This window comes from Typopeltis vanoorti, chromosome 13, assembly GCF_054136105.1.
Source record: "Typopeltis vanoorti isolate ZY-2024b chromosome 13, IOZ_Tvanoo_1.0, whole genome shotgun sequence".
Classification (NCBI taxonomy): domain Eukaryota; kingdom Metazoa; phylum Arthropoda; class Arachnida; order Uropygi; family Thelyphonidae; genus Typopeltis; species Typopeltis vanoorti.
Window position 1 is genome coordinate 50,863,919 of NC_143561.1, and position 24,408 is coordinate 50,888,326.

General features: G+C 35.5%; 1 protein-coding gene across 2 annotated transcripts in view; it reads left to right on the forward strand.

The window, feature by feature from the left end:
- Positions 1-24,408, forward strand: part of LOC150100146 (E3 ubiquitin-protein ligase HECW2-like) — a 708,695-nt gene that overhangs the window by 77,881 nt on the left and 606,406 nt on the right. For both annotated transcript variants that reach the window (XM_090402900.1, XM_090402899.1), the window contains exon 4: positions 10,235-10,313. Coding sequence is in view for 1 of the 2 variants with exons in the window: in XM_090402899.1 (XP_090259025.1) it covers positions 10,292-10,313 (22 nt within the window). In the remaining variant the exon portion in view is untranslated. The remainder of the gene's footprint in view (positions 1-10,234; positions 10,314-24,408) is intronic.

Sequence of the window (24,408 nt, forward strand, 5' to 3'; positions counted from 1 at the left end):
TTTAAAATAAAAAAAAATCTACTTAGTCTTAAAACATTTTAAATTTGTTTTCATTATTTCACCACCCCCCTCAACAAAACCTATGGCCCCAAAGGGGGCCGCGGCCCACAGTTTGGGAAGCGTTGGCCTATGTTACTTATATCAATAGCTTTAATATATCTAACTCGCTCAGCTGTCACTTATATACCACAACAACCACTACCCACCATTTTAGATTTTCACTCTAGTTTCTCATGTTATCTGTCCCCTCTGAATACACTAGACCCACATTCTATTCTTTTAAGGATATCATTTTCTGTTAACCAGTTCTTCTCACTAATGGCAGTAATGTTACATTTACCAGTATTAAGAACTTTCCTATACTCCTGTTGCCTGTGTTATTAGTGAATATGTACAATAGCAGGCTGTGATTGGTATTTTAGTAATTTTTAAAACCTGACTAGTTCAAATAAGCAGCCCAAGTAGATTCTTCAACCAAATTCTCTACTCATCACAGTAATCTTTCTTGTTTGACAAAACTAGTCCCACCATTTTTGGGGGCCATCCTTACCATATGCTGTCATCCCCCCCCCCTCTCTCTTATTATAATCACAATTTTTGATGTCATCTTAATGTACATTCATCCAGCTACAGTTTCTCCTATTATCTAACACCACCTAATTACATTTATATGTATTAAATTTAAGTGCAATTCATCATGTAAGTACAAATCCCTTTGACCAACCCATCAAAATCATCCCATGTCAACATACTGCTGATGGAAGTTTTTTCATTTGGCTATGCTACCAATTATATATTTGGTTAAATCCTTTATCCAATTTTGCACCTGAAGTATTTTCAGGACTGGTGCAACTAGTGGCAAAGGTGGTATAACTACTCGTCACTTGCCTTAGTATCCTATAACGCAGAGCACATCTCCTTGCTGACATCTATAATGCTATGCATTAAGGGAAGGGTCACTACCCAGACTGGTTTCGACCTTTATTGAGGTCTCATCAGTGGGAGCCAGACCCAGAGGTTGTGATACTAAGGTGGAAGTAATGGAGAAGTCATATTTCCATATACGAGTTGCCAAAAGGTGTCGCACCTTATTATTAAAATTTTATGGATTAGAGATAGGTTGATGGATATTTTTTCACTTGGCTATGCTATTAATTATATATTTGGTTTAATCATTTATCCAAGTGTAAGCAAACAAAGTTTGTGCCTGAAGTATTTTCAGGACTGGGGCAACTTGTGGCAAAGATGGTATAACTTCTCATCACTTGCCTTAGTATCCCATAATGCAAAGCACATCTCCTTGTGGACATGTATAATGCTATGCATTAAGGGAATTATGCATAATGCAAAACACATCTCCTTGCAGACATGTATAATGCTATGCATTAAGGGAATTATGCATAATACAAAACACTCTCCTTGCGGACATGTATAATGCTATGCATTAAGGGACTTCTCCATTACTCCCACCTTAGCATTATCACCACCTCTGGGTCTGCTCCCACTGATGGGACCTCAATAAAGATCAAAACCAGTCTGGGTAGTGACCTTTCCCTTAATGCATAGCATTATACATGTTTACAAGGAGATGTGCTTTGCATTATGGGATACTAAGGCAAGTGATGAGAAGTATATCACCTTTGCCACGAGTTGCCCCAGTCTTGAAAATACTTCAGGTGCAAACTTTGTTTGCTTACACTTGGATAAAGGATTAAGCCAAATATATAATTCATAGCATAGCCAAGTGAAAAAACTTCCATCAATCTATCTCTAATCCACAGAATTTTAATAATAAGGTGTGACACCTTTTGGCAACTCGTATATGGAAATATGACTTTTCCATTACTTCCACCTTATTATCACCACCTCTGGGTCTGACTCCCACTGATTGAGACCTCAATAAAGGTCTAAACCAGTCTGAATGCAGAGATGAATTATAGGTATATTCAGTTGATCCTTTTATCAACATTTTAGTTTATACAAAGTGGCCACAAAATCATGCATGTATTTTAAATCCTTATGAAAGTGAGGGTTTTTTTCAGTATTAAATATTTATTTTAATTGATTAAAAAATATATATTTTTCAGGTTTAATAATGGCTGATTACACTATTGAAGAACATTTTATTGTCAGTTGTTGTTTTTCTGGAAAAACAATGAAATCGCTGTGAGCTGAATTCCAGCAGTGATATAATCCTCTAGCAAAACAAACACTTGCAGTAATAGAAGAAACTTTTTAGTGCTTGAAGTGTAAGGGATAAACCAAGAAGTAGCAGACCTTCAGCAGAAGGTAAAGGAAAAACCAAGAACAGGATAAACTACCTGCCCAGACCAAATAACAGAAACCATCCTCACAGGAATGAATGCTTTCATCCCCTATTCCACTCCAAATTCTCAGCCACCATCCAAGCCTTTGTTCTCAGAAGGAAGTGTACCAATGTGTAAAAAGAAAAAACCTCTCCTTACTACAATTGGCTCAAGACCAAAACTCCAGCTGCCCTCTCTGCCTATACTGCAGCTCGCAAGAGTTGCAAAAGAATCATCACAAAGTCCAAGTCAGACTTTGAAAGGACTGAATGCTGCAAACTCACCTCCTGCCCAAATGGCAGTCGCTCCTTCTGGTCCCTTTCCAAGGCCATTGGGCCCAATGTCTGCCCACCCAGTTTTCCATCACGCTCACACCCAGATGGTACTGTAGTTACCATCTGGCAAGGCAGGCTTACTTGTATCACTCTTCTCTTCCAATTCCTGCATTGATGACCTGGTCAAAGTTCTCTGCACTCCATAAAGAACAGCTCTATCCATGTCTTCCATAGTCTTCTGACAAAAAGAAATCTGAAGAATCCTGAATAACCTAAACACAAACAGGGCATCTGGTCCTGATGCTATCCCTCCTATAATGTTAGAAAAATTGTGCCCCAGAGCTAACAACTATCTTGTATTGTTTCTTCAATATTGTGTCTTCAATCTATCCTATTCAACTGGCATCTACTTGACAACATGGAAACAGGTCCACATCCAGCCCATCCCAAAGAAAGGTGATAAAAGTCAACCATTGAACTACCGTCCAATTATGGAGAATGTCATCAACAACCAACTCTTGAACCACCTAGAAATGTACCAACTAATCAGTGGCTAGCAGTATGGATTCCACCACTCGCGATCTACAGTTGATCTTTTTGCTTTCACCACCTACCTCTGGACTCAGACATGGAGAAATTTGGAGAAACTCACATGTTGCTCTCGATATTTCAAGGGTATTTGGGTTTGGCACAGTGGCCTACATAACAAACAGACATCTTATAGTCTGCCTTCCTCACTCTACAACTTGATCGACAACTTTCTCACTGGTTGCTCACTATGTGTCATGTTGAACGGCTTACTCTCCTCAGATTTTCCCACCAGTGCAGAACCCCAGGGTTGTGTTCTTTCACTCACTCTCTTCCTCTTGTATATATCTTGTATATAAATGACTTCCAATCCTATCCATAGATTTTACAATGAGAGTACACTCCATTCATTCTTTTCATTTGACAAGTTGTTAGTGTTCAAGTATTAGAATCCTCAAGATCTACCATGACCAGGGGCCTGAACTCCGATCTCTTAGCTATATCCCAGTGAGGCAAGGACAACCTTGTAAACTTAAATGCCACTAAAACTCAGTTATGTCTGATCTCTCTCAAGAAAGAGCTTTCATTCCCCCCCCCCCCCTACCTTCAGTAATACTGAGATATCCAAACCTGATTAGATTTCCCTTCTTGGACTGATCTGCACCTCTGATCTTTCCTGGCACAACCATATTTCGACTATTGTTTCTGCAGCTGCCAAAAAACTTGGTGTACTTTTTTCATACAAGATACTACTTCACCTTCACAGCTGCTAACTCTATACAAAGTCCAAATCTGCCAGCCATGTAATATTGCTCTCATATTTGGTGGGTGCACAAAAATCCTTTGTAAGATTGCTAGATTCTATCCAGATGAGGACACTCCAGCTAATTGATAATCTCTCTCTCATAGATGTTCAGTTTCTGTCCCGGGCCTCTTCTACAGATGTTTTCATGGACAGTTCTCTGCTGAATTTGCCACTATTAGTCCTCAACTCTCTTTCAAAATCATTAAAACAAGAGCCACTGCTAATCAACATCCTTTCACAGTCCACCTTAAAACTCACCAAACCAACTTCACTGCTTCCTCTTTTATTCCATCTACTTCTGTCTTTTGGAACTGTCTCCTCCACTCTGTTTTTCCCAAAGACTACAACCTTCAGCTGTTCAAATAAAATGTAAACAGACTCCTCCTTTCTTCTATTCTTCTTGTCCACACATGGCACTAGGGTGCTATAGGTCTTGTGGTTTTTCATGTGTGTATCAGATATAAAAAAAATAAATAAGAAATAAAATAAAGAAGTGGTAGACCTTCAGCAGAAGGGGAAACAGTGCAGACAAGTTGAGGAGTCTGTGCCATCCATAATAAAATCAAAGTTCAAAGTTCCAATGCTTTAAAGTACACTGCAACTTTGAATTTTCCCATCAATAGCCCAACTCCTTTTTTGCGACAAACATGTCACGTATTAGAATTATTGGCATGAAATGTGGCATTTTGGTCAAAGGAAAAACCCTTACTTTTATGAGGAATTAGAACACTTTGCTAAATATTGTATTTAGCAATTTCACATTGAGGTAATAGGACTTTGTGGCCACTCTGTAGTATGTGTTATAATGAATTTGTTTAGTATAGCATTGCATTGTATCTATGGGACTTTTGTCAGGCTTTTTGGTAGTTGTTATAATAGTATTTGCTATGGAAGTTGTCTTTATTTTCGTGGATTTAATGTCTATAACAGATTAATAAACAGAAAATACAAGAAATTGCTAGGAAACAAACGTTTCTTTCAAATCCATAAGGCAAATGACAAATAAGCTGTATAATTATTGATGCATTAATTAATTTGCTTAGTTACTTAATCAAATATTTTAGACAGGAAGACAAAATATTCATATTTTGAGTCAAATAATGCAATGAAAATTTGTATTGTCAATTTCTTCCCATTCCATAATGCAAAAAATTCCTCCCAAAATATACGTGTAAATGCATACAGTTTGTGCAGTTTCACCAATTAACAAAATATCATACTTCAGAAATTGTATAATATAATACTAAATATAAATTGTATTTAATACACATCTGACATGTTTGACCTCTTTTAGCCAGAATTATAACAGTTAGGCATGGATTCCACAAGGTGTTGAATTGCATCTATGTCTACAACATATCAGACACTCCTTTAACTGTCTCAAATTTGATGGAAGAGGACTTTGCTCCTGGATCTGTTTTTCTAAATGTCACATACATTCTCAATGGGGTTCAGATCTGGGCTTTGTGGTGGCCAGGGAAGATGGTGAAAGTTGCTGTCATGCTTGCTGAACCACTGCTGAATAATTCTTGTGTAATGGACAATAGCATTGTTGTTTATGGAACAACCTGCTGGATGAAGAGTCAACATTACAGAATGGAGTTGATTGGCAACAATGTTCAGATATTCATTGGAGAGCACCTGACTTTCCAGGAACATCAGGAGACCTGTTCTATACCAACAGAACATGCCCCACGCCATCTCCAGAACCTTGAGATGTGTTTACAAGGCATGCTGGATTCATTGCTTCATGGGGCTCCTGCAAAACTTTCTGCCTACTGTCAGTACAGAAGGTGTACTTGACTTGTAGGACCACATGAATTTTTTTTCCAGTGTCCAGTCACAGTGTTCCTGACACCACTATAGGAGAACTTTCCGGTTATTCACAGAAATCTGGTTTCTGTATGGGCATGTGACTGCTAGTACTGGTCCTCTTCGATTCCCAGCACATAGTTTGGTGAGATATGAGTTGGGAACAGCCTTCATTAAATGCTTCAGTCAATTGTTGCACACCATGGAGTTCTGTTTGTCCATACAGGCTTTCTCAGACGATGATGATCTCGTTTCTGACAGACAATCTTAGACAAGCAATGCTCGATTATTTTTCCATTGTTAAGCATGCAGGATATCTCACCTTTTGAGAAACCAGTCAGCTGTGCTGTTTTCAAAATCCTGGCTCCATCCAGACGGCACCCACAAGCCCTTTATTGAACTCTGAAAGATCCTATGTTTTTTTCCCATTGTGATCAACACTGTTGACGATTACTGACCAGCAGCATTCTTAAATAGTTGTCTAGAACACATGGTGATGCACACGACCAAGTATATTTTGCATATACGTTTATGTATATGCAAAATATACTTGGTCTGCAATAAAAGGTTTCTAATTCAGTGGCCAGTAAGTGTATAATGATTTTTGTTGCCATTGACATCTTGATTTTGTTGCCATCTGTGCTAAATCTCTGTGCACGAATCACCGAAATAATTCTTACTGGCATGGAAACGTTTATTTCTTGCTCCATTCTAAATTCTCGTCCTATATCTAAGCCCTGGTTCAGTTCTCTCATATGTGTGCTAAGGCTCCACAAAAGAAGAGCCAAGCATACTGTAACTGTTTTGCATCCAGAAACTCCATCTACCTATAGCTTGCAGCAAAGTCCAGAATAGCTGCAAGCAGCATTTATCAGCACATTGAAAACTGACTTTGAGGGAGCTGAAGCCAGGAAATTTGCATTCTGCCCAAATGACAGCATGCATTCTGGTCTTCAGCTAAACCTGCTGGCTGTAACTTCTCTCCAACACTACTCCCACCACTATTATGGCAAGATGGTACCATTGCATTATTATCATCATCATCCCACAGAAAAAGCTAGCCTCATTTGATCTTTTGCCAGATAGAAATCAGAAATATTTTTCTTACCATGTTTGTAGTAGGCAGTGTCTGCAGATTCGTAAACTGCCAGCTGGAATTAGCTTCAGCATCAGGCAGTCACATTTTTTACAAAGCTTATATTATACCTCATGTTAGTTAACAACTTTTTTGGTAGAATTGTCTTTGTAAAATTAGCATTTGTGAAGTGTCTTGATGTTATCAAATATCTCAAATGTAATTCAAACTGATTTCAAGTTATGTATGTATATTCTCATATACATTTTTTTTTTTTACATGAATTGTGCATTTTCTGTACCCAATGACTGCATCATAAACATCTGTTATATGTATTTTCTGGAACTGATTATTTGAAAGAGGATGTTATTACAAATGTGTTTAGCTAGCTTCTATGTTTAGTGTTACAATAAATCTATTTTGCTTGCATGTGGGAGGGGAGTGTTTTTCATTATGAAGTGTCACTCACTTATCTGTATAAAATTGTTGCTAAATATAGTATAAAAGACTGTGAAATGTCTCTGTAATTGTATTTAGTGATACAATAAACCACTTGTTTTTCTTGCTTCTGCAGTATAGCGTCTGTTGAGGTTGGAATGTTTTTCACAGTATAGGCACATTTTTTTATTCCAGTATCTGGAAACAACAGATGTAGTGATAGTTTATCTATTCCTGAATAAAAATGAATACTTCTCTGTATTATAAGAAGTGGTTAATCTACAGCAAAATACTAGAATATGCAAAATATTTATTATTGATAACATAGAATAGCCACTGACTAAAAATAACACACACACACACAAACCAACCAATTGAAATATAAATAAAATGATAGAGAAATAAATAAAAGTAACAAGCATAACAATTTGTACAAGATCATTTGTTCCTCCATCAATCCACATGTATTCCTGCCATGCCTAAATGAATCACCTCATCAACATTATTATATATTGGATTAGCCCCTCCTTATAACAAGCACAACAAATTTTACAAGATCATTTGTTCCTTCATCAACTCACATATATTCCTGCAATGGCTAAATGAATCACCTCATTAACATTATTAATATATGGGATTAGTCCCTCCTTATAACAAGCACAACAAATTTTACTTTACTCCTCCATCAACCCATGTATTCCTGCCATATTTAAACAAATCACCTCATGCGCAGATCAATGCCCCTTTACTGCTATATTGAGCACCTTTTGATCTTTGGATTTTTCTGTTTGATGGTGTGCACAATGAACTAACCCGATTTCCGTACCATTCGTCTTCTTGTATATTGGCTAAGGTAACACACGGATCGACTGATATGTTTCCACACTTGATTTTACGCGATGCTGTCGTTTTATCAATGTCATGAAGATAGGGATACTAGTATTCCATATTCCGATAGCGATTAGCCCCTATAGTTATTTACTGAACTATGAAATGTATACAGCAGCTGTTTATTATTGGTTTGTTATTTATACTTTGCAAACAAATCTCTTTACCTCTCCTCATAAGTTTTTTTTTTTTTAATTATGCTATCATAAATGTACATATGCATGTCTAGAATTGATAGGATTACATGCTATTCACTCCACCCAGCAATGTATGGGACACGTAATATCACAAATGTTAATTATTAATAATTTGTTTGCCAGTAATGAAAGTATCTTCTTGTTCACCTTTTAGTAATTCACCAAATATAGCACTCTCCTTAATTATTGTTTTTAATATATCCTAAAGCATACACTTTAGTTCCCCTCCTTTGTTCTAAAGGTCTGTCCTCGAGCTGACTCCCACTCTATACTGCCTATTTATACTTTGTTATTCCACTATCTATCCTGCAGCCTGCAAATTAGTCCATATACAACTTATTCCTAGAAGGGTGACCAATCTTTACCTTTAAAGTACTATCCTTAATTCTTTCTAAAGTAATAGAAAGAAACACCCAATTCCTATGCTACTTAGAAGATTGTCATCTAATAATGACTGACAGTATAAATTCCATCACTGTCAATCAACAGGAGATCTGCTAACCTATGTTACCATCTTTGGACAAACACCATGGACAAGTTTGGAGAATCTCAAGTGATTGCCCTTGATATCTTTAAGGCTTGATATCTTTAAAACTATATAACTACTGCAGGGGGTCCCACAGGGCTGTTCTTTTTCTTATTCCATATAGATGATGATATATAATATATATGCATCTTCTATAGATGTTTCTATGGCTGCTGTTCATCAGAATTGGCATCAGTATTTCTCTCACCCTCTGTCAAATCCATCGAAGCATGTGCAGCAGCCAATCAACGTCCCCTTCACAGTTCAATTCCAAACTCGGAGAACAAATTTCTCCTCTTCATTTACCCCTTCTGCTGCTGCCCTCTGGAACACTCTTCCACCATGTTTCCTAAGGTGGGAGCCATCCATACAGCCTATAGCTTTTCAGTTCAAATGCGATTAAGTTCCTTATTACACATTCATCCTATTAGTATACTTTTAGTTGACCAACCTCCTATGGATTGAAATATAAATAAAATGATAGAGAAATAAAAAAAAATAAAAAATCTAATGGCAGGTATCCTTAGTATGCATTAATACTTTAATTTTTGTTAATTTCTTATAATATTTGTGAAAATTTAAATTCATAAACTAATTGTTGAAAAAATTGTTGATAGCCTCTGTTACTCAAAACTGCCACTACCATTATTTCATCATTTAAGTGCAGTGCATAATTGATGTCATTCTAAGAAGTAAGTTAAAAAAAAAAAAAAAAAAGGGTCGTTTTTCCATGCTACTTTAGGATATGTGTTGCTCAATAATTTGTATGCAAAACAATTAATGTGCTACTTGCTATGCTAAAATTAATAAATTATAGGTAATTGATGTTCTTGAGGTAAATTCATCTTTTTTTGAAATATTTTTAAATTATCTAGTTAAGTCATATCTTTATTTAGTTTTATATAATTATGTTTTCATATTACATTACAGTTCAGCATATTTTTACATGTATATGATGCCAATGTAATAAAGTTTTTGTTAACGAAATTCATGACTCTGAAATATATTTGTGTCAGAGCATTTATGTATTACAGGAAAGTATTTCAGAAGTTCATTGATACACTAAACTATCAGCTATTGTAACTGATGGATTTCTGCTTGAAGCTTGAATAAGTGGTAAATTATTATACACTCCCATTCTGCATCATGCAGCAATCAGATTTCTTCCTATCCGGAAAAATGCTACGAAGAATTTTCACCGTAACTTGCATGTTTAGAAAGTTTAGTATTTAGTAAGTTGTCAGTATAAATTGTAATTAACCTTTATTTATCAGTGATCATATTAAAAACTTTTAAATTGTTATAATTAAATAGTAATGGCCTCTTGGGTTGTTTTTATGATATCAAATATATATTTTAATAGCATACAGTTATTTGTTTCTAGAATGTTCACGAGAGTATTGGAATTGTGGACAGTTCCTGTGAGCAGCATCCAGTAGAAATGGTGAAATTTACTCTTTCTAGTAAGTATTTGTAGCCAGCAGAATTGCTTTTTTTTTCTTTCTCACAGATTAAAAATACATAAACTGTAATGAGTTTAATTCTAAGGCAGGTATAATTATCATAGCCTAGCTGAGCAAGCTGGTAGCATCTCTACTCACAGATCACCTGGCTGTTGGTTTTAATCTCATTTTGGCACAAATGGTTCTGAATGTTTACGTGATTCATCATTTTTATAGTCCATTGTGAAACTATCGTCCCTCTTATTGGAGGCTTGAAAAGCAGGGTTTCTTGATTACTTAACTTGTAACTTCTCATTCACAATCATCAAATTCCTGATGCATATTGTCAGGAGGGGGAATGGGTGTATACTATTGTAATAATTGTATATTGTAATAAACAAATTTCATGTAATGCTATTGTAATAATATTACAATAGTATTACATGAAACGTTTCCATCATCAACTTCTCATACACAATTTTCCTCCAAATTAATCTGTCAGTACTCCAATATCACCAAATCTTACTTGCAATATGTAATGGTAAGTAAGGTGGATTGATACAGCTTCTTACTGTATCAATCTGCTTAGATCTTGGCCTTCCCTCTGGATCATTTTCCTGTCATCCTAACAATATATACCTGTTTTGCTAACCTTTTGTCTCCCATTTGGTTAAATGACCATACCACTGATTGGTTCTGCTCATGCATTCCTGAATACTAACAATGCTAAGTTTATTTGCGATATCATCATTTTTAATATGATTCTGCCATTAATGCTATCTGTTCCCCCCCCCCCCCTCAAATTTTTCTCAAAAATCTTAACAGTAGTCTCCACTCTATGATTAGGTATTTCATACCTACCCTGCTCTTATATCCTAAGTTAAAATTAGTTTGAACACTGTCTTGTATACAGCTAGTTTAGTATTTTGATTGATTTCTCTCTTATTCCATAAAAATGTATTCATTTGACTCTGCCAGCCTGGTTGGTCGAGTGGTTAACATATCTGCTCTCCATCCAAGAGGCAGCAGGTTCGAATCCCGCCAAGCGCATGAGCATTTGTGATTGTCCTACTAATCAATTACAATATGTACTGCTGTGACCTGTGTCTTGTCACAGTATGACCGTTTATGTCTTTATGCCATAAAAACCAAATAAAAAAAATGATTTGACTCCCTGCGATACCAGATTTGTTAATTCTGCTGTCTATTGTTGTTAATTCTGTTGTGCGTATATAAAACAGGTTTTTTTTTTATTCCTTTTTTTCCCTTATTTTCAGTTTCCATTAAATTCAGTTTGTGCAATTCATCTTTTCGTTATTGGTTTTATTAATGTTTTTCAATTATCTGAATGTATTTCTACACTTGATCACGTACTCATCACCTTTAAATATATGCTGTCCCAGCTCTGATCAAGCCTTGTACCAAGTTACTTACCATCTTTACCTTCAAGAAAATTTTACACAGGTATGTTAAATTAATATCCTGTAATTAAAACTGCATTTATTTTTTTCTTTTTTAGTCTTGTTGTATCCTTTGAAATAAAAAGGGAGAAATAATATCCGAAATGGATGATAAATTACAAGAATGGATGAAATGTGTAGAAGAACTCTTTACTGATAACAAACAAAACCAGAAAATGCTTATGAAGAGATGGAAGGTCCATGCATTCTAAGATCAGAGGTGGAATATGCACTGAACTCAGCTAAAAATGGTAAAGCCTTAGGCCCTGATAGAATACCAGCAGAAATAGTAAATTTATTAGAAGGTGACAACATTTACTCTATTAGTGAAGCTATTAAATAAGATCTATGATACAGGCATAATTCTTCAAGACTGGTTACAGTCAACCTTCATCATGCTACCTAAAAAAGCAAATGCATAAACTTTTTTAATGACTATAGAATGATCAGTCTAACGGGTCATGTTTTCAAAATGTTTCTGAAAATAATTCAAAAAAGAATATACAGAAAATGTGAAGACACCATTAGTGATACCTAATTTGGCTTTAGAAGTGGTTTGGGAATGAGAGAGGCTCTTTTCTGTTCTCAAATCTTATTCCAGAAATGTAGTGACCAAACAAGGAATTATTCATTTATTTCATTGACTTTGAGAAAGCATTTGACAAAGTCCAACATACTAGAATGATTGAGTTATTAAAAAGAATTGGGTTAGATGGCAAAGACATCAGGAGCATCAAAAACTTATATTGGAACCAAAAGGCATCTGGTCAACTTGACGACATTATTACAGATTCCATTAACATTAAACGAGGAGTAAGGCAAGGATGTGTGCTGTTTTGCCTCTCCTTTTTAACATATACTCAGAAGCCATATTTCAAAAAAATATTAAAAGGAAGAGAGGAAGGATTGCTTCATTCCCCTAATTTTTCTCAGAACCCTCTTATCTGTGGTCTCTAGTCTTTGCTGAAGTGTTTTAATTCTAACCCAACTCTCAGATCCATAACTTAAAACTGGTTTAAACACTGTCTTGTATATTACTAGTTTGGTGTTTTAGCTAATTTCTCTCATATTCCATATAAATTTATTCAGCTGGCTACTCAGAATACCAGCTTTTTTTCTTATTCTGTTGTCTGTTTCCAGATTTAACCTGCCATCTTCACTAAAAACTGTGCATAAATATCTGAAATAGGTTACTTGTTCTATAGGATCTCCATTCAGAATGCAGCTGAAGATTTTTATGCTCCTGCCTATTTTCATAGTTTTGGTCTTTTTGTTGCTGATTTTCATGCCATATTTGTCAACTGTTATTCAGTTTAGTTAGAGAATCCTGGAGTCTTACACCAAATGTGTTTAATAAGAGTACAACATCATCTGCATAAAGCAAAGAGCTAACCTTGACATTTAACTTTAACTAATGCCACTTTCTTCATTATGTGATCCATATAGATGATGAATAAGAGTGAGGGTAACATGCATCCTTGTCTTACTCCTGATTTTACATCAAACCATCTTCCTGTATTTCCTTCAATTCGAATTGCTGACTGACAACTTGAATATAGACTTTGGATTGCTCTGTATAATGTTCCATTCACTCCATATACCTGAAGTATTTTGAAGAGCTTTTCTCTTGGCTTCTAGTCATATGCCATTTCCAGATCTACAAAACTGAAGTACGGATCCTTATCATATTTCTACAATTTCTCAACTATTTGTCTTAAAGTGATAATCTGATCTTGACAACCTCTGTTTGGCTTGCTTACCCAGCTTCTTCTTCTCCCCAGTTTCTCTTCCACAGCTTTCTCAACCTCTTTTCAAGATAAATCTTATCTGGAACACTCAGTAGAGAAATTCCTCTGTAATTCTCACATTCAGCTTTATTCCCTTTTTTTATCAATGGTACAATGAGAGCTCTACTCTAATCATTGGGAATTTGACATTCTGTCCAGTCCCTCTGAATTATGCAGTGTAGACATTGCAAAACTTTTATACCCCCCTACGTAAGCATTTATGGTCGAATACTATCTATCTAGTACAGCTGCCTTTCCACATTTCAAGCTTTTTCTGGCTTTATCTACCTCAACTACTCTTTGCATTCCTCTTTAAAATTTTCTAGTATGGTTGTGTCACTGCTTGATTCATTTAATATCTTTCAAAGTAATTACTCCAGATATCTAGGATATCCTTATCTTCAGTTTCATGTCACCTTGATCATCTTTGATTCCTTTTACAATATTCTTTTCTCCATTTCTAAGCTTCAACAGCCTCCAGAACATTTTGCCATCTTCCTGATATTTATTTTTTATATTCTTACTGAAGTCTTCCCATTACTTTTATTTAACTACTTTTACACACATCTTAGTTTGCTTACATTTTCTTTGTATTCTTTTAGGCCATCTACCAACTTATTTGCTAGGAACTTTTGGTATGCTTTACTCTTTTCCAGGATTCTTGAACTTCTTGTGTCCACAATGGCATTCTTATTTTTCTATCCTTGCAGACAACTTCACTGCATACCTCCCTAGCTGAATCAGTCAATGTCTTTTTCAGAGTTTGCCCCGAGACCCCTAGGTTTGGTTCTTGTTTTCAATTTGTTTCATTTTTTTGTTCAATAATGTTTCTATAGTCGAGTCTATAGTTTACCTGTAAAAGTGCTCAGCCTTAATTCTTTTTTAAAACTTTCTTACATACTGTTCTTTTCAATGTGATATCCATTTTTATCCTGCTTAGTACTAAGCAATGGTCACTTCCAATTTCAAATCCTCTGTACACTGTTGTATTCTGAACCAGCCCTATGATATCACTATCAACAATGATGTAGTCAATGAGGCTTTTCTTATTTCTTGTATCTTCTTTCCATGTGAACTTGTGCACATCTCGTTGAAACAGTGTTAATAATGACTTAGCCTGTGTCAAGAGCAGAAGTCCACTAAATACTTACTACTATTATTATTAGCTTTGCCCTTTCCTCCAAATTTTCTCAAAATGTTCCTATATGCCTGGTGGGTTTCATTTCCTACTTTGCTGTTCATATCTCCAACAAGGACCACTTTTTCCATTTTCTTTATGTTAGCTGCCTGTTCTAATGACTCGAAAAATTCCTCCACTTCTTCCTCGGAAGTATCTTCTGTGGGGCCATAGGCACAAATAAGTTTCATTTTCCATTTCCCTAGCTCTACTCCATTCATCTGGAATTTGGCCCTGTAACCAGGCCATCTGAATTATGTAGCATAGCCATTTTAAAATTAAATACTTCCATGTTTGAGCATTTCAAATATCATCTACCTGCCTTTCCACACTTCAGCTGTTTGGGCATTTTTTATACCTTAAGTATTGATATGTATTTGACTCTTGACCATTTTCTATCACTGGTCTGTCACTTCTTATTTATTCAACAATCCTTCAGTGTAATTACTTCACACATCAAGATCTTTATTTTCAGTTTTCATGTGCCTGTATCATCTCCAATTCCTTTTACTATAGTCTCTCCTCTTTCTAAGGTTTTTCAATAACCCACAGAATATTTTCTCGCCTTCCTGATATTTATCTTCCATATAGTCAGTCCTTGACTATCTGGAAGAATTATTACAGTATTCTGATCCTGTCAAAAAGGTTGTAAGTCAGAAATTGCTATATAAACCATAATGATACATTAACAGTTAATATGTCGGATTATAGTGAAATAATGCAATTTACAAATAATAACATAAAATTACTGTTTACAGTACTCGAATAAATAATGAAACATGAGTGTACAGAGCTGTACGCTTACCAATAACATTATCAGCTGGGAACTCGTGGAGCAATAATAATTCTTCAAAGGTGCTGTTTATTAATTGGATGAGTCATCAGAGCAGGCTATGTAATCAAGCAAAGCCTTCAGATTCAAGAACTGCAACAAAGTGTTCAAATTATGGCTTGTCATATGCATAACTTATGGAAAGTTTAGGCTCATCTTCAGGAACTGATGTGACAGCAGGAGTGAGCTTCCCTTAAAATTATATATATTATGTCCAACTTAGTCTGCACAGTTTGCCTTTTCATTTCTGTATAAATTTCTCTGTAGCAAGCAATTGCAGTTTGTATCATTCCGACTACTTCATTAAATCTATGTTGGGGGTTCATTTCTTAAGCAACCAAGTTGCCTTATTAACAAAGATGCTTCTGCCAATTTTTTTTTCACAGTAAACTATTGCTTTTTTTTCTTTTTCTTCTGTGACTTTCTATGCTTCTCTATAGGAACTTCATTTGCAAGCTCTTCTTCCACAGCTTGCACCAACTGCTCTTCAATTGCACTCTCACACTCCAGATCTTTTCTAGCAGCACTATCTTGTCACCACAACTTTTGTAAGGTTGTCTTCATTGAATCCTGTGAATGTATGAACATATTTTCAGCAGCTTCTTTCAAATACCATTCATACACTTCATTGTCACCTCATTCCATACTGCATATACATTCTTGTACAATGCAAGATCAAGATTTTATATTATCAAGATAATATCAAGATATTATCTAAATATCTTGATATTATATAGCCAGAACTTTAAAGAAATATAAACTCTGCACTGCTTTCTAACCTCATTTGAAGCTAGCTTCCCTTCTCTGCTCTCCTAAGGATCTATTCCCCCCCCCCCCCTCTCTGTTCCAGGTGTTTATTTCTTGTGGTTCTTGCAACTTATCATATTATGGTCAGACTGGGAGATCTGCTAATATCAGCCTAGCTGAACTGACAAATAATATAATGCTCCATCACAGTAAATACAAACTTGAAAGACTCTTTTTACAATCAGAGCAGATTTTAAAAAAAAATACAGCCTAATCTTAATAAATATGGTTGTGTTAAACTTTCTAAGATTTGGGAAACTTTAATTCTTAGGCCTCCCACCCAACAACTTAGGATAGCTAACAGCACTCATATAATTCTTTATTAAGTCTAATTTCATTTCCTTCAGTTATTGTTTCTTGTGTGTTTTATTACAATTTTAACATTGTATTCCTGAAGATATATCTGTGACAGAGATGAAATATTGAAACAATTAAATCTGCTGTTTAATTATTTCTCTTTGTTCTGTAGCTATTCTATTAAATTGTATTATGAGTGTAAACCAGCACCTAAGCCTAAACACATGGAAGATACTATGTTCCTTCTAAAAGTCTCTGAGATTTTTTTCACCCTAAAGTAGCAGCAATAGCCTGAGCAAAAGAGTTTCTTAATTAAATGCCTTCAAGACTGCAATAACTTATGGTCCATGGGTCCATGATTGAGGTCTTATTCGGTTAATGTGTTAATGGGATGGCTGTTCTAAGTACGAGTGGCCATAAGTCAAGGGCAGACTGTATTCTTACCCAAGTCTTCCCATGAATTTTTTTAGCTACATTTATACTTTTACATCTTCCCATTCATAGTATTCAAAATTCTGTAGGTTTTTCAAGCCTTTAAATTGAATTGTTGAATTGCCAAGATAGGGGGAAAAAAGGAAAAAAAAAAAAATCAAAATTTCATTAAATAGCAGAGCAAGCTATTTAAACATACAAATATTTGTGCACTTCCTTACTTTTTTGTGAATTATCTTTCTCTCTCTCTCTCTCCCCCTAATGTAAAATTTGTCAAGTAGAAAACATGTTGTTATATTGTTTAGTATATATTATCATCACTTTCCTGAAATGTACTCTGAAGTGCGTGGGACACCATGACAGTATTTTATGATTATGTTTGCATTATTATTAATGTCTTGTCACCAATTTTTCAAATTATTGTATTATTTTCTAGCACTCCAATATTATCACATCTTATTATCTATTTAATATTGTGATGGAGGTGGTGACAGAGGAGGTGAGAGAAGATGTGCCTTGGACTATGTTGTATGGAGATGACATCGTGCTGTGTGCAGAATCAAGAGAAGAAGTGGAAGCTAAACTGGAAAGTTGGAGGAAAGTACTGGGAGAGAGGTATGAGACTGAGCAGAAGTAAGACAGAGTATATGTATTGCAAAGTGGATGGCAGCTAGGAGACAGATCTGGAGCTGGAAGGAAATGTCATCAGGAAGGTCAGTGACTTTAGATACTTAGGTTCAACATTGAAAGAGGATGGTGAGGCTGAGAAGGAAGTGGGATACAAGCAGGATGGAGGAACTGGAGAGAGATGGCTGGAGGAACTGGAGAAAAATGGCTGGAGTGCTGTGCGATAAGAGGGTGCCGATCAATCTAAAAGGCAAAATCTACAGGACAGTAGTGAGACCAGTTATGACGTATGCTATGGAAACTGTGGTCCTGAGGTAAAAATAACATCAGCAGGATGGAGGTAGCAGAGATGAGAATGCTTAGGTGGATGTACAGTGTGACCAGAAAGGATCGTCTGAGAAATGACTATGTAAGGGGAATGGTGAAAGTTACAAACTTAGGAGCAAGATACAGGAGACAAGGTTGAGATGGTTTGGTCATGTGATGAGGAGGAAGAAAGGTCATGCAGAAGGATGTGCAAGGGAGGAGGAAGCACATGCTGCCAAAGAAGAGATGGTGGAGGAGGACTTGAAGATGAAGAACTTGGATGTGGCTAAGCCCAAGACAGGAGGTTGTGGAGGAGACTCACTACAAACAGCAACCCTACTTAAGTGGGACAAGCTGCAGAAGAAGAAGAATCATCTGTTTTCTAGTATCACTTCTGACTGCATCATTCCACCTAATCTTGGTTTTACATTAGTTCTTTTTCTTTCCACCTTGGCATAAACACCTGTTTTGCTAACCTTTCCTATTCTCTACGTAATCATATCATTGTACAGTAGCTCTTTTCATATATCTTCATTATTAATATGATTCTACCTTTGATATCATGTGTTCAGTCCTGTAATTTTTCTCAGAACTCTCATAATTGAGATTTCCAATCTTTGATATTGTTTTATTTCTAACCCAACTCTTGGATCATAAGTGAAATTTTACTTGTTCTGCAAGCTCTTAATTACAGATGCATTTGCAATGAAGTTCGAATATTCCTGTCTATTTTAATAGTTTGGTATTTTTTATTATTAATTATCATGCCAGATTTGTTATAGCTTATATTCAGTTTTAGTTAAAGAATCCTGGAAATTTGTATTAGATTTGTTTAGGATTACAATCATCTGCATAATGCAAAGAGTCAGTTTGGTTTAATGCTACTTTCTTTTAGAATTTGATCTACAGATGATGATGAATAACAGTAGAGATCAAGTGCACCTTTGCCTCACACCTGATTTTACATCAAACCGCTTTCCTGTTCCTTCAGTTCTGTTGACTTATAACTTGCATATAGACTACATATTGCTTTATATAGCATTCTGCATTCTTGAACAGCTTTTCTCTTGGCATCTTGTTATGTTTTTTTTTTCCCCAAATCCACAAAACTTATAAGAAGGATCTGTGTGTATTTCTATGATTACTTGACTATTTGTAGTAAAGTGGAAATCTGATCCTGACAACCTCTCTTTGGGCCTGAACCTGTTTTGTTCTTCTCCAAGTTTCTTTTTCACTCTCTTCCACATTTTCTTATCAATTATGCTTGCATAAATCTTATCCTGGAATACTTAATAGAGAAATTCCTCTGTAAATTTCACCTTCCATGTTGTTTCCATTTTTATAGATGGATACTATGAGAGATCTACTCTTGTCATCTGAAATTGCCTTCTGATTTATAAATCTAATGCTACTATAAAAGTTTTATGCCTCCATATTTGAGCATTTCTAGTGGGACATCATCTACACCAGCTCACTTTCAGCATTTCAGGCTTCTGATAGCTTTTTATACTTCAAATATTAAGGACAAGATATGGAAATGTAAATCAATGAGCCTTTCCACAAAGCTGAGGTTGCTGGAAACATGCTTATTCACTTTTTGTTGTGAGATATGAATAATGGGTTCAAGATTCTGTGAGACAATTATTGGCTTTTGAAAGACCATATTATAGAAAGACTATGAATTGGATGGGTGCAAAAAAAATTAACAAATGAAGAACTGTATAGCAAAGTAAACTAATGAATCTAATGCAGAAAATAATTCAAAGGAAACTAAAGGTTTTCAAACATATCTGCAGAATGGATAACAGTAGGAAGATCAAAACCTTGATACTTGATACAATGGACAGTATAAATAGAAGAGGAAGATCAAGGCAGGAGTGAGTAGATGATGTAAAGGAGTGGTGTGGAAACAGATTGCAGGATTTGAGTCATTTGGCAATGGACAGAGAGAAATGGCAAAGAATGGTGAAACAAGCATCAGACATCAGTGAGCATCAGGCCCATGGGTACTGATGATGATGATGATTGTTATCTGTTCCTGATTGCATTCCTCTTGAATATTTTTTCCCCACTGTTCTATCACTTCTTGTTTCATTTAATAATCTTTCAAGTAATATTCCAGATATTCAGAATATCTTTAATTTTAGTTTTCATGTCAGCTTTATCTGTGATTCCTTTTACTGTATCCCCTTCCATTTGTAAGCTCTTCCTATAGCCTCCAGGAAATTTTGCCACCTTCCTAATATTTATCTTTTGTATAGTCTTACTGAATTCATTCCATACCTTTTTTTTGTGTTCAGAAAATTTGATGCATAATATATGCATCATCATTAATTCTTGATGTCTTCACTTTGATAGTGTTACATAATGAACTTTTCATTATGGCAAAGAATAGATTAATTTCAAATTAATCTGTTATTTGTTCTGTTTGAAATATTGTTAGATCATACATATTTGGTCTTCTAAGACAATATTTGCATATAAGGTTGCTTTATGGTCAAAGGAAGATAACAGGGAGGAGACCTCCACATAACCTTTAGGGAATCTGAAGAAGCAACTAGGGTTTCTGACCTAATATCTCGAATCCTCACTTTTACATGGCTTGTTTAGTTAGTGGGTATCCCCTGGTTACTTAACAAATGAAGATGGGCTAATAATTTGGGACGTAGTAGACCAAATTTAATAAATTTAGTTTAATCCTTTATCGAAGTGTGAGCAAACAAAGTTTGCGCCTGAAAGTATCTTCAGGACTGGGATAAGGTGGTACAACACCAGGGGACTCCTTGCAAAGGTGGAGCAAGCTACCAACACTCCTATCTCAGTATCTCCCATAATGCAAAACACATCTCCTTGCAGATATGTCTAATGTTATGCATTAAGGGAAGGGCCACTACCCAGACTAGTTTCGACCTTTATTGAGGTCTCTTCAGTGGGAGCCAGGCCCAAGTGGAGATACCAGTCAGAAGCATTAGCAAGGTCATCTCTACCTATAGGAGTTGCCAATTGGTGTGCCACCCTTTTTAATAAATTACTCTGGATTTAGAGGAAGATGTTGAAAGTTTATTTTTCACTTGGTTAGAATATAATCAATTTTGTTTAATCCTTTATCCAAGTGTGAGCAAACAAAGTTTGCGCGTAAGGTGGTACAACACCAGGGTGACTCCTTGCAAAGATACTGAGATAGGAGTGTTGGTAGCTTGCTCCACCTATGCAAGGAGTCGCCCTGATGTTGTACCACCTTACCCCAGTCGTGAAGATACTTTCAGGTGCAAACTTTGTTTGCTCACACTTGGATAAAGGATTAAACAAAATTGATTATATTCTAACCAAGTGAAAAATAAACTTTCAACATCTTCCTCTAAATCCAGAGTAATTTATTAAAAAAGGTGGCACACCAATTGGCAACTCCTGTAGGTAGAGATGACCTTGCTAATGCTTCTGACTGGTATCTCCACTTGGGCCTGGCTCCCACTGAAGAGACCTCAATAAAGGTCGAAACTAGTCTGGGTAGTGGCCCTTCCCTTAATGCATAACATTAGACATATCCGCAAGGAGATGTGTTTTGCATTATGGGAGATACTGAGATAGGAGTGTTGGTAGCTTGCTCCACCTTTGCAAGGAGTCACCCTGGTGTTTTACCACCTTACCCCAGTCCTGAAGATACTTTCAGGTGCAAACTTTGTTTGCTCACACTTGGATAAAGGATTAAACTAAATTTGTTATATTCTAACCAAGTGAAAAATAAACTTTCATCATCAGTAGACCAAATTGTATTTTGGATCGACTTAAACTAGAAACAAGCATGATGGTGCAACATGAAGAAATTTCGTACTAACTGGGGCATTGTCCCAAGATGATTGCTGATTTTATCATGGGACCAAGGTGAACAGTGAAAAGTTAGCTGCAAAGTCCATGTCAGTGGAATTGAAAATGGACACAATCGGTTTGAAGTTCCAACAGAAAAGTTGAACTGGCAGAAGAACTAGAGAAGTACCATGTGAACATAATTTATGTTACCAAGACGAAGACTGAAACAGGCAAGTTGCTGCTAAATAATAAACATGTGCTGTTATATTCAGGCAGTAGTGTTCAGGGAAAGAAATGAGTAGCAGTAACATTCAGCACTAAACAAAGATAAATTTCTTGAATTGCAGGCAAATTTAAGTAGATTTATGTGGGAAAATTTAAGAATTGGAAATTGGACAATGAAATTTATTTGTGCTTATGACCCTATCCAAACAGAAGGGTAGGAAGTGAATCCAGGCTTATAGGAATGTTTTCAGGAAAATTTGGATAAAAGGGCAAAGCTAATAATGGTAAGTGCTTGCTGGATTTCTTTTCAGGACACATACTAGTCTTCCTTAACACAATGTGTCAGCATGAACAAGTGCAAAAATTCACATGGGGAGAAGACACAAGAAAAAAAGAAATCTGTTATTGACTATATTTTTGTTGATAGTGATATCTTCACTCTGTTCAGGATATAAGAAGCATGCAGGGAATTTGAAATTGGAAGTGATAATCACTTAGCAGTTCTAAATTCTAAGTTCTAAAACAAAAGCAGTTCTAAGAAAGTTCTAAAAAGCACTAAAGTTGAGCAGCTTTTGCTGAACTGTAGACTCAACTATACAGATATTATTCAAGAAACAATCAAACAGTTTGAAAACAAGAACCAAACTTTGGATACTCACTGACAAACCAAAATAGTTGCCAGTATCAGATTTTCCCATAATTTTTTGTCTGTTTATATTTAATCTAAAGATATACATGACGTGTATAAAACTAGTAATTAAATATTTTTTCTTTCTAATAATTAGTTGAGAAATTATGGTAATATAATTAAGATCTGTACTTCAGTTTCATAGATTTGGAAAAAAGCAAATAACAGGGTTCCATGAGAAAAGCTGTTCAGAATATTAGTTATATGGGATAACTGGAAACGTTATACAGAGTAATACTTAGGCTATTATTATTATTATACTTGACAATAAATTATATACATTTAATTAAAGATGCCAAGAAATTATATTCTTGGTTTAAACCTTTATCCAAGTTGTAATCAAACCGTGTTTGCACATGAAGTATCTTCACAATGGAGCTACTTGTATATAGAGGCTTCACATCAGTTGCCGTAGTATCCCATAATGCAAAGCACCCACTCTTTGAGATGTGTATAATGTTATGCATTATGGGAAGAGCCACTATCCAGACTGGTCCAACCTTTATTGAGGTCTCATCTTTGGGAACCAGACCCAGAAGAGATACTTTCTACAAATGCACATCTGTATTTGAGTTTGTAAGCCAGCATTAAAATTGAAGAAGATGGATTAAATTGGGTGTGAGACATGGGTGCACATTATTTCTACTCTTATTCATCATCCATACGGATCACATTATGAAGGAAGGCTGAATTGGGCCTGATATAGAAATATCAACTTGCGTTATGCAGATGATATTCTTTTAAACAAATCCAGTGCGGATCTCCATAATTCTTAAACTAAATTGAATGACAGCTATAACAAATTTGGCATGAAAATTACAAATAAAAAGATTAAACACTGTCAAAATAGGCTTGAAAATGGAAAATATCAACTGCTTGTTTTGGATTTACAGCTGAAGTAACCAAAACTGTGTGGGCCAGTGTATTGTCTGTAAATTGTTTGTGTTCTGGCTGATTTGCTTGTTTTGTGGGATGAATAGCAACTGCATTCTCAATGGAGAACCTATAGAACAAGTAAAATATTTTTCTATTTAGCCATAATTTTTAATGAAGATGGAGAATTTAATATGGAAATAGACTATAGAATAAGCAAAGCTGGTATGGTTGAGGAGCCAGTTGAATAAATTTATATGGAATAAGATAGAAAGTAGCCAGACTGCTAGCAGTATAGAAGACAGTATTTACTATATAATACTGTTATACATCGAATGAACATGAAGAGTTCGTTTGATGTATAACAGTTATTAATTTTAAAATCTCTGCTGATATCTTCTTTTTTGTTTGTATTTAATCTGACGATATACATGGTATGATATACTTCTTCTATGATCTCTTATGTTTTTAAGCGTCAAGATTTTGCCAAAGAGATTTCATGCCCTCCTGTCCAAGGCTTGTTCTTTTGCTTCTTTCCAGTTAATTCCCTTCTTTTCCAATTTTTCTTTAATTTCCCTTTGCCAACCTTTCTTGGGCCTGCCTATGTTTCTTTTTCCTATTTTCTGGCTTTCATCTATTAATTCTTTTTCTTTTCCATGTAGACTTTTAATGTTCCATGTTCTGTATCTTATGTACATTTTTCTTCGCTTTGTCATTAACCATTTAGGCAGTTCAGCTATCTCTTTTTATTTCTTTTAATGGGTGAAATTTTAAGGTGTGTAGAAGATTAGCTTCAGC